The sequence below is a fragment of the Pygocentrus nattereri genome, chromosome 5, assembly GCF_015220715.1.
Source record: "Pygocentrus nattereri isolate fPygNat1 chromosome 5, fPygNat1.pri, whole genome shotgun sequence".
NCBI lineage: Eukaryota > Metazoa > Chordata > Actinopteri > Characiformes > Serrasalmidae > Pygocentrus > Pygocentrus nattereri.
Window position 1 is genome coordinate 50,977,901 of NC_051215.1, and position 10,883 is coordinate 50,988,783.

At 42.0% G+C, this 10,883-nt stretch overlaps 2 protein-coding genes, 1 long non-coding RNA gene and 1 other non-coding gene across 10 annotated transcripts in view; 1 reads left to right on the top strand and 3 right to left on the bottom strand.

Annotated features, from left to right (window-relative positions):
* Nucleotides 1–1,237: 1,237 nt before the first annotated feature.
* Nucleotides 1,238–5,884, bottom strand: tomm20a (translocase of outer mitochondrial membrane 20). Its single transcript, XM_017722834.2, has 5 exons — nt 5,630–5,884; nt 4,278–4,324; nt 3,817–3,898; nt 3,364–3,506; nt 1,238–1,701 (listed from the first exon to the last, which is right to left on the bottom strand). The coding sequence occupies exons 1-5, from the start codon at nt 5,751–5,753 to the stop codon at nt 1,657–1,659; spliced, it is 441 nt and encodes a 146-aa protein (XP_017578323.1). The 5' UTR covers nt 5,754–5,884; the 3' UTR covers nt 1,238–1,656.
* On the bottom strand, nt 4,779–4,910 carry LOC119263542. The gene has a single exon (XR_005130343.1). It is a non-coding gene; the product is annotated as a small nucleolar RNA SNORA14 (small nucleolar RNA).
* A 15-nt stretch (nt 5,885–5,899) lies between the features above and the next one.
* On the top strand, nt 5,900–6,646 carry LOC108442669. The gene is made up of 2 exons (XR_001859068.1): nt 5,900–5,963; nt 6,360–6,646. It is a non-coding gene; the product is annotated as an uncharacterized LOC108442669 (long non-coding RNA).
* Nucleotides 6,647–7,691: 1,045 nt separating this feature from the next.
* The window catches only part of arid4b (AT-rich interaction domain 4B), a 64,745-nt gene continuing 61,553 nt past the window's right edge, over nt 7,692–10,883 (bottom strand). For 4 of the 7 annotated variants that reach the window (XM_017722829.2, XM_017722825.2, XM_017722831.2 and 1 more), the window contains one exon: nt 7,692–10,291. In XM_017722829.2, the coding sequence (XP_017578318.2) occupies nt 10,152–10,291 (140 nt within the window). In that variant the 3' untranslated portion in view covers nt 7,692–10,151. The remainder of the gene's footprint in view (nt 10,292–10,883) is intronic. The other 3 variants (XM_017722826.2, XM_037538442.1, XM_017722828.2) reach the window with 3 other exon arrangements.

Sequence of the window (10,883 nt, forward strand, 5' to 3'; positions counted from 1 at the left end):
GCATTGCTACACATTTCCTTTGTTATGCTCGATGTATGTTTTACATAAAATATGTGTTACAGGTTAAACCTATAGCGTGCACCACATTAGACCTGGGGTTCATTTTGTATTTCATTAAACTTAGGATTTACAGCAAATTAGGCTGTCTGTAATATTTTAGACCACAGGTTCCCAACCACGGTCCAGGAGTACCCCTGTCCTGCACACGTTGGTGTTTTACCTGCACTACCACACCAGCCCCAACTCAGGAATGGCTTGATAACGAGCCGATTAGTTGGATCAGGTGTATTGGAGCAGGTAAAACACTTAAATGAGCAGGGAAGGAGGTACCAGGGTGGGGAAGCGCTGGGCTAGACCTCGGGCTTGTAGGATTTGTAATAAGACCTGGTGTTTGTAATAGGTTAAACCCAGGGCTTATAGGCTTTGCAGTTTTTGCAATAGGTTAGTTTAGACGAAGTTTTGAAAAATGGTTAAATCTGGTATTTATAATATTAATAATGGGATCAGTCGAAAGAAGTGCTTTTCTTTCAGCTTTTAATGCAAACCCCATCAGTAGCAATGGGCTCTGTACTGTCTAGAGAATTGCAGTGTGTGAGGCCAGAATGTTTAAGGGGTGGGAAATGTAAACATTTTTACAATATACATTACGTATCAATGCCATTTTTATAACTATATACCAGCTATGCCAGCTCTAAATAAGCGTCTAATTTAATTAGACATGCAGTTATAAACTTGCATCAATAAACATGCAGCCCGCCAGTGTCCTTAAAATACAGACATTATCACAAGATAAATATCACAGTCCAGCCTTAGACCAACATGTTCATTAAAAGAACCTTTTCACATACAGTTCACCATCTGCTTAACGCAGGGAACGTCTCTCATATTTAAACTAACACTCAGCCATGTTCAATAAAAATATTCATTCTCAAGCACTAATTTATACGTTGAATGCCAGATCTTTGGAGACTTGTTTTCACAGGATTTAGGGTCAAATATTGACTTATGCTGACTGCACACAGATACTGTCTGAAGGAGTTGCAGCTCAGCTGTCCATCAAGAAATAAAAAAACTTGCCCCAGAAAGTCTACTTTTATATTACTGCCTCCTACTGGCAGAACACGGCAGAATATTTTAAACCATGTTCTGCATGTCGTGTTCAGACACATGGCAAACATGACCAACACTCCAGAAACTAAATGTCTAACTATTGTGACTTAAAGACTGAAAAAGGACACTTCTTCACTTTAACCTTTATTGTAGGACTACATAGAAAAGAACTTAAAAAGATAAAGTGGAATAACCTTTGTTCTTTGAACAATACGTAAGTAATGAACAACAGTTACTGTTTCTAAACCGTAATAAAGTGACGTTACAGATGGTCCCTTGAGTACGTGTGCGAATCTCTGCCCATCAATAAATACATTCATTTTAAATAAAAGCTCGTTTAGTCAAGACATTTTATGCCATCAGAAAAAAAATGCAGGGGGCAGAAAGATTATCAACCAATAACTGAGAATGCGCAGTATAGAAAATAAACAAAAACAAAGGGAAAGACTTCACAGCAGCACGTCAGAGGGTTTGCAGTCGTCTATGGTGAAACTCTGCTGTCGGCCACGATAACCAGCAAACTCAAACCTCATGCTCATCCTGTTCTCACTCAACATCATCTTCAGCCAAGCTCTGTGCACTTATTACCCGCTATAAAAGAAAGGAGAAAGAGAGGGAGGAAGGGAGGGGTGGTGAGATAGAGAGAGAGAGAAAAGGAGACCGAGTCTGCTGAACGTGTTCATGTTATTATAATAATAATAATAATAATAATAATAATAATAATAATAATAATAATAATAATAAATATTTTTTTAATGTAGCCCATTTCATCGATTGCTTATCCATCAAATCCAGGGAACACTAAAATATGAAATATATAAAAGCGTTGTGTTAAACATCCAGAAACATTTCAAAAGGCAAAACTAGATAGACACAAAATATGCTTTAAAAATCACATCTGAGCGTCTGGGCACGATCCTAATATTCTGAGGTGGTGCATGATTGACAACGCGTACATATGCACTACTTGAGATTAGGAGCTCACTTCGAGAGAGGAGGAAACTGTTGGCATAAACTCTGGCCAAGTATCGGTCAGTGGAAAGTTATTCACAGGATGTTCTTTGTAGACTGTAAGCCCAAAACAGCTCAACTAACCTACCTGGATTCAGGTTCCCTGGGGCTTTATTAACAGACCCCTTTCACATGTGGTCAGACTCAGCTGAGCAAATCACTACATTACATTCCAAGGACAAAGAGCGGACATCAAAATAACCAAGAAAACTCTTTTCATTGCTGGTTTTAGTTGTAAAATCCGAAACAGAGAAGAAAAAGCTTGGCTTCCTTTGTTTATCTGACTGGAAAAGGAACGCTAGCAAATGGAAGCAAAGAAGCAAATTTAGTACCAAAAACAGAAACATATACAGTTATAATGCAGATAAATCCTGAAGAAATACATGTATTGTTGATTCCTGAAGTGAAAAATGAAAAAGACAAAAATAAAATACTGTGGCATGAGCAAAATTTAGACATCTCATTAAAGCCGCTAAGATTAATTAACGCATTAGGCCTTCAATGACTTCATACAAGGTAAGCAGCTCAACGATGGTCATTAGGAACGGTCAGTCCACGACAGTTCTACAGCATAAATTCTTTGACTTAACACTCAACCATGGCCTCCTTTAAGCAGCTGGCTGAGAATCTGAACATTAAGCTAACGGATGCCTACAAAGCAAGGCAAGACAATAAATAAATAAATAAATAAATAAATAAATAAGTTACACATCAAGGTCCAGCTCACAAGCTCCACTGTCCAAAATGCCAATAAGGAGTGGCAGTTTCTGAACTGTGAGGCAAGATCTGACCAGGAAAGCTCTCAGAGAACAGAACCTAAAAAAGACTGAACTACTTTAAGCCATTAGCTCAAAGCTACAGGAAGTGTTGGCACGTCATGATCTCTGTCAGAAAGGGTGCACAACAGTTTCCACATGCCAGAATTATTTTATTGAAGTTACTCAAATGTAAAGTAACTGCATTAGCATTAAAAAATAAATTATAGATATGTTTAGTAATAATTCCTGACCACTGAGCTTTTCTCTCGATAAGCCCCGAAGGATAAAACACGCAGGTAACAGGTTTTGAAGCATCAAAAGTGCATCATCATCATCATCGTAAGTCTACGTGTGGAAACGTGATCTAAGCCTCAAACCGACACTGTACTTTCTGGTCCAATGGGGCTACGATGGGATTTAACGCTCCCAGAAAACAGTAAACATGGCAGATTTGTTGTGTAAGAGGTTTATGTAGTGCACGCACCTGGCTGATGGTGGGTACTTTGGTGATAAGCATCTGGAAGACAGGTGGAGGTAAAGTCTGCTGGAGCACCTGCAGGAGCTGCTGTGGCTGGCCACACACAGCAATGGCATTGGTCAGGTGATCCACACCATTCTCATAGTCTCCTAAGAGGGACGAGCATTTAAGCTTTTTATGTTGACACTCAACAAATAAGAAAATGCTGCATTAGGTAATGTGACTGGTCAACGTCACAGACCGGAACATTTCACAAACTTGGTCTCTTGGGCTTCCAGCCAAAACTGAAGTGGACTAAAAATGGGTTTGGATTGATCTCAAGAATTTGAGTTCGCCACACATAAACTGCACATGAGTGGCTGAAGTCAAACTCAAGCAGCAAAACTGGGCAACTTTGAGGACGAGCCGAACGCATTAGAGCTGAGGACACAATTACAAATATGGAAAAAGAAGACTTGCCCTGAGCCAGTAACTCCTCCCCAAGCTGAATCTCATCAAGGAAGAACTGCTGCACAGCCCCGGGATCCTTGAGATCTGGCAGCTTCATAGAAAGAACGAAAGAACGAAAGAATGAAAGAATGAAAGAAGGAAAGGGCTTCAGATTCTGTTGGAATTAGAATAGAATTTACTGTGTTTGCACACTGTGGAATTAGACCTCTGCATTTAACCCGTCCGTGCAGTGAAACGCCCACAGACATGCACACTAGTGAACACACACACTAGGGGCGACCTTCCGGTCACAGGGCTGGTTCCCTGACCTCCAGCCCACGACTGCCCTGGTCTATCATAGCCTTTACGGTCATCCATGTATCAAATTCCTGACGAGGATTAAGATAGCAGTATTTCCCTAATGGTTTCGGATATGGACAATATTCCTTTTCAGACCATTAACATCATACAGTAAGAGACTTGTTCCTTACCCTGGCCAGTCCAGACTTTTCCTGAGCAATTTTCTGCTTCCTCCTACCTACAAAAAACAGAAAAATAAGAAAAATAAGAGCTAAACCAAAAGTCCTGGTCTGTGCGGAACTGCTTTGACTCTCTGTTCACGCTGCCAGGGCTGGTCTTACTGGTTCCTCAAAAGGAAATTCAGACAATGTAACTAAAACAGCAGTCATGCCATTTAACGGCACCTCTGACCAAAACAGCCAGAAACTTAAATTAAATTGTAAACAACTCTCGGTCTATGAAAACATAACAGTTCAAAAACACCATTAATACAATGTTGAGTTGGAGTCACAGAAGTTAGACTGACTGCTCAGACTGGTCACACTGACCCACATGTGTCCATCAGATTTTAGTACCACATAAAAGTGGCCAAAATCAGACCAGAGCACGTCAGCATGACTTTCACTGTTAAGACAAATAAAGTTTTATGGCCACGTTTACCTGCAGGACGACCCCAAGCCTAACGAAGGTGGTAGTGTACTAGAGGTGAAATAGCCAAAGGTCACAAGAAGACCCTCAACCTTGGATAGTTCTAGATGTTGATCTTGCATTCTTGCTTGTCCCAAAAGCTAAAACAAGCAGTTGGGGGGTTTTGAAGAATGCATGAAATGTGTTTTATCACAATAAACACAAGCTTGGAAACGACTGCCCTCAACACGAACACACATCACGATGACGACCACAAGCAGACCCAGACTTCCTCACACCCCTGTCCAATACTCCTTGTTGGAGTAGCATTGAAGCAGAACTAAATGGGTGCAACGGTCACAACTGCAGTTTCCCCCTGGGATCAGTAAAGGATTCCGATTCCAAACACAACAGCGCGAGCAAAGAAATGACAGAAAGAAAAACCGATAAAAACGGAGATGCGCGTTTTTCTTTGACCACCCCCGTGTCCAGCCCGTTCTGTAGACTGTCCTCGCTTAAACCGAGTCAAGTTCCACTAAAATACATCGGTGGTCTGCCAGTTGATGACCACTGTGGAACAGGCACTAAAAGGTTGAAAGATCATCAGGTACGCGTGACCCAGGCGAGCTCAGCTCCTGGAGGTTAAATAATCCCGATGCTTCATTCATCGGTTAGAAGGTGCCGAGTTTTGATATTAAAGTTATTAAGCATATTAATAACGTGTTTCACGTGGCGCCTGAGCCGGGCGGACAGCGTCACCACTCGCTACAAACAGCACCGTGACACACGGTCGGCCACAGCTGCGGTCAAACAGGCCGCGTGCTCATCAACCGCCACAAACAGCCAAGTAATCGACTAGAAATGACCACAAAGTGTGCTCGGCTGGTCAGCTCGCTACCTGGCGGACGGGACTCACGTTCACGCAGCCTCCTTTTGAAGTCGGGGTCGCTTCTTCGTCTCCTGTCGAAATAGATACAGTAGCCGACGATCAAAGCCCCGCCGACGCCGAGCGCGACCGCGCCGAGCCTCCTGTCCAGCATCCTGCTGACCACCAGCGGCCGGAGCGGTGCGGAGCGAACCGGGGACCGGGAGCACGCGCTGAACGCAGAGCACTGAGCACGCGCACGAGGCCGGGCCCACCAGCCAGGCCAGGCCGGAAATGAGCTCCTTATACAGGAAAGAGAAAGTCTGAGCTCGTTGAGCTGAACATGTCCACTCCAGCTGGACGCTGCATGACGCGGCTCGTGATGGTTTGGTCCTTTAATATTCTAGACGCGATGTGATGCTTGTAGATCAGAGACGGAGCGTCTAGTGGTGAAATAGTGATAGACCTGCCCGGCATTTCTTGGATTAAATATCAAAATAACAGATTAACAGATTAACAGAATAACAGATTAACAGAATAACAGAACCCTCGGGCCAATTTTAGAGAAAACAATTAGGGAAATATTTCATAGCGATGACTTTTAAGACCATTTTAAGCCAATTAAAATGTTCAGTGCCTTGAGTTATTTTCAATATTTAAGTGGATGGATGGAGGGATGGATGGAGGGAGGGATGGATGGATGGAGGGAGGGATGGAAATTCTGAACTGTAACAACTGTTATTCCTAAGTTTGTAACCCGATCTCTCCGATTTTAAACAAGGCAGAGACCAGCGCGATGGGATTTGGGAGGCGCAGTGACGTCAGCCAGCTGGCTACTTATCACAAACACCCTGGACTGCTGGCGGCCCGCTGACGGCGGAGCTGGCGGCCCGATGACGGCGGAGCTGGCGGCCCACCGGCGGTGAAGCAAATGAACAGACAAATTCCACTGTCCACCGGTCATTTTCACTCCCCTCCTTTCCTTTCTGTAGTTATGCTTTGTAAGTTAGTTTAGTAAATAAGTCTAATCGAGCACAGCAGCACTTTCTATAAATTCATTTTATATCATTTCATGTTTGTCTGGTGTGTCTCCATAAACTACAAGTGATTTTAGACCTGTAAGTCATATGGAAACACCCTGGACTGCTGGCGGGTCAGGGCCACAGTATCAATTTATTTCTATTCAAAATTCAGTCGAGGCATATTTTAGCAAACTAAAGGTTGCGGTGTGTTAATGAAAGGGTTAACAGGGTTAACTGCTCGTCAGATCAGGGCAGATGTTTACTTGTCAGGTGTTGATTTTCACATCATCTTTCTGTCTCAGGCGTTTATAGAAATAAGGCCAGCGGGCTCCTCGCGTCTTTCAGTGTTTTACGGTTTTAAGCAGCACCCAAACTTTTCTTTGCCCACTGCAGCGGTTCCAGCTGTTTTCATCAGGAGTTCTGGGCGAAATGGAAAGATGAAGAACTGAAGTGTAATGATTGTGGTTTGGTGTTTGACCAGATTTAAAATGTTACTGCAGAACGTTTCAGAGGCGGTTTGTGAGCGACAGGAGGGGCGAATATCCAACATCAGCCCAGCTTTACCGAGCTGGCGCTGCAAGGCTTCCTGTGCTGAAAGCCACCCTGCACAGGCGGGCAGTCCACACTGAGGACAATGTTTATGTATGAAGTTAACACACAGGGGCTTGGGGTCTTCTTTGCTCCTGTGGGGTCTACTAGTGAGAGAAATTCCACCACAAAAATCTGCTGAATTCACTGAGATGTAAACACTCAAGTAGTTGAAAGTGGTTTGGTGTGAAAAAGGTTATTTAAAGGAGAAATCCTTTAGGAACCCGGAGCTCCACTGTCCAGGGTTTTCTGTCCAAACGACCCCATGCGTCCAGGTAGTGGATGATGGTTAAAATATGGATAAAGCAAATAAGAGTCTTTACAACATGTCTGTGTCGTTTCTGCGGTCACTGAATAAAATAAACACCCACAAGTTTAAATGTGGTGCACTTCACAAACAACTAATGATTTAATTATGCAGAAAACTTCCAAAAAGGTGGAATTTCCCTTTGATGTGTGCTTGTGTAATGCTTTACCAGCTCTACTACATATAAAAGTCAAGATTAGAAGTCACAAACTATGTCATTTATTTAAAACTGAGGATCTTCTGCTTACATTTGTACAATAAATTACATAACTTCCATCCTTTGATGAACCTAATAAATACGATAGATCTTTGCCACATTCTCACATGGTCTCAGAACGGGGTTTTTTTTTTTGTTTTTTTTTTTTTGGTAAAGATCCATAAAACTTTACAGTCCGTGTACAGATTGTAAAATACTTTTAAATCACATTTTAAAAAGTCTAATACAAGCACAGTTTAAACAGAAAAAATGAAGACTAAACAGGGATGAAAAGCGTGTAACAAACTGAAAACTAAACTGAAAACTAAAGCTGTGCCACATAAAAGCAAAACACAAAATGAAGAGAACCGAGGAGGAAAGGACATGCGTTTACCTTCAAAATGTACACAGACACTACAGTTAAAACGGTAAAACTGTCTGTACAGAAAGTACATATTATTAACAGTGCAAGATATTAAATAGCTTGACTCAAAACACACCTCTTAATATACAAATGTATAACAAAGGCATACAATTACATACAAGTGCCAACCAGTACAGACCTTCAGGTTATGGTACAATGGGGAGGCTATACAAAGGAAACTCTGGCGGTGTTGTCAGTTTGTACACACATGGGGTTTTTTGTAGTTATAAACGCACATTTGTGTAATTGTAACCTGTTCCCTGGTCAGGGCATGCCAATTCAAACCAATGCTTATTGAGGAGAGATCCCCTCCCTCCATCCCAACTCCCAAGGTAAAGCCTGATCAGTAAGAGCTGTGAGAGCACCACTAGTGATCTGAATAGCTGGGACTGGGTCATACTGCACTTTTTGCACCAGAGCAGAAACAACTCCATGTGCACTTGAACAAATGAGTGCCGATCACAATATTCCCGCCAGCAAGGAAGAAGGAACAACGGCACACACATGATAGGAACACAGAAGATGATCATGTACCTTCCTCTATTTTTAAACAATTATTGGCAAACTGTGTCAGTTGTTATTCCCTATCCATAAACTATATGTTACTGCAAATGTATGTCACTGGCCACAGCGCTTGACTGACTTTTCCCCTTAACACACAACAGAAGTGCTTCTTTAAGCCAACGGACAAGCGTAAAGGAATAAAGGAAGACATCATACAGGAGGCTACATATGGAATAAAGCAGGTTCTGTCACTGCAAGTGATTTCCATCAAACCTTTTCTCATCATTGCACTTCCAAATACTGCCATATTAACTGTAACTGTTCAAACCCCCATCTACAGGGATTTGACCTGATATCTTTCAGTAGTAAAATACACTTCGAGTCAGGGCTGCTGGAAAAAGCACTTAATTCTCTCTATGTAACCATCTACAATCATAATAATAAGCTTCAGTTTAGAAATACTGAATTCTATTTTTACATTTATATTTGTTATATAAACATTATTAGTAGTAAACAGCCCTTGGCATGATGACTTTCATTCACACACCCCTCCTGTGTCTTAAATAACAAGACATGTACATTTCAGGGGATTTTGCAGCAGTGGAGGCTCGAGTGGGTAACACGAGGTGACGGGCCGATAAGTGTGTATCTTTCATAAGGCGTTTTATAAGCGTTAAACAGTTTGAGTAGTATTATTCCTCGCGTGCTACGCTGAATAAAGAAACACCACCATAAGGTTCCAACAATGTGAACTTCTCCTCATTTAACACTTACAGAGGCCATATGAAACATACAGGCACCTCTTTAGCTGTAGCTTCCCCCTCAACCTTTCTCTAGCGCCGCATTATTCCCAGCAAATGCCTTTAAAGAGGAACTTCAAGGCACTACCACATGAACAGACGTACCCATCTACAACATGGCCATCAGTGAATTTCCTCAGCTATAAACCCTGTCATCACACCTCAACAGGATTAAAAATGAATAAATAAAGGACTGTGGACGCGGATGTTAACACGTTTAGACGCAGAACACGGCCACTGAATGAAACTGATCGGTGTTTGGATTTCTTGTTAAGAGACAGGGACTTACACCAGGAGTAACTGTTACTCTGGTCCATCACTGCAGTATCCTCGCCACAGAAAGACAGAATTGGATTCTTCATGGACAGTTATTGCTTAGAACTGAAAAAAAGAAAAAAAAACAAAAAACCAAACAAACAAAGAAAAGCGAAAACAGAGTATTCCATAAAAAGATTGTTTTATGCATTGTTCCACCTCTTCTTCCCAATCTTTTCAGAAAAAAAGTACACTTGAGTGCAATTAGCTTGCAGAGGAAACAGTTGTCAATAGAAAATAGTGCTTCTTGTTGTCTGGCTCTGTTTTTAATTCATCTTTTTCTTTTTCTTTTCATTTTTGTGCCCCGATTTGTGTCCGTCAGAGTTTGGGTCCTACAGTATGAGGGGTAGTAGGCCAGAGGCTTGGCTGGGTGCTGGTTAAGTGCTCTGTGCTGCAGGAGGGTCATTTCTCTTCATGTCACCTGCACTCCACTGAAACTCCAGAGTTCTGTGATGAGCCCGACACTGCAGGGTCAGCAAGAGTCAGCATGACGGCTGCCGTCAGAGAGCTGGACGATGGCGAAGATGAGGAGGAGGATGAAGCTGCTGCTGCACCTGCTTTGGTCAGAGCAAAATTTTAAAAGTGCAGTTTTAAAACAATGATTAAAAATGCAGTGCACAGATATAAATATACAGATACACTAAAATAAAAGATGCAGTATCGCCTGTGAGGCTCTGTACTCTCACACACTGGATTTGAAATGAGAGGAGTGAAGCAGGTGAATGATACTGGTGATATATTCCAGTATCCTAAACACATTAGTGAACTCCTGATTCAAGACTGCTCTGCTTTTATTTTAAAGTCATTTATGTTTGATATGTAATGTAAATGCCTTGATTCACTCTAACACCAAAGAACGTGCGTGACTGGTCAGGACATTCCCAGCACACAATTTTAAACCCTCCTTCTCCCACCTCCGCACTCAGTGACCGCTCCTAATACTGTGACTTGGAAATAGCAAACGATACATTGTGCAGCCCTAACTAGTATTTTCATCTTTATTGGATGAAACATTTAGAACTGATGGAACATTTTACTCATGCCCACGTATTCACATATCAACTCGATATACTGGATCAGTACTGGCACCCCCTGATCTTAATAAACGTATTAAACAGAATCGATACTGGCCAATAATGTTAATCAATA

Coding starts and splice junctions, on each gene's coding strand:
- tomm20a (XM_017722834.2), bottom strand. CDS start 5,753: ATGCTGGACAGGAGGCTCGGCGCGGTCGCGCTCGGCGTCGGCGGGGCT. Junction 4,325..5,629: donor CAAAAGGAGGCTGCGTGAAC/GTGAGTCCCGTC, acceptor TGTTTTTTGTAG/GTAGGAGGAAGCAGAAAATT. Junction 1,702..3,363: donor AAGTACCCACCATCAGCCAG/GTGCGTGCACTA, acceptor TTTCTTTTATAG/CGGGTAATAAGTGCACAGAG.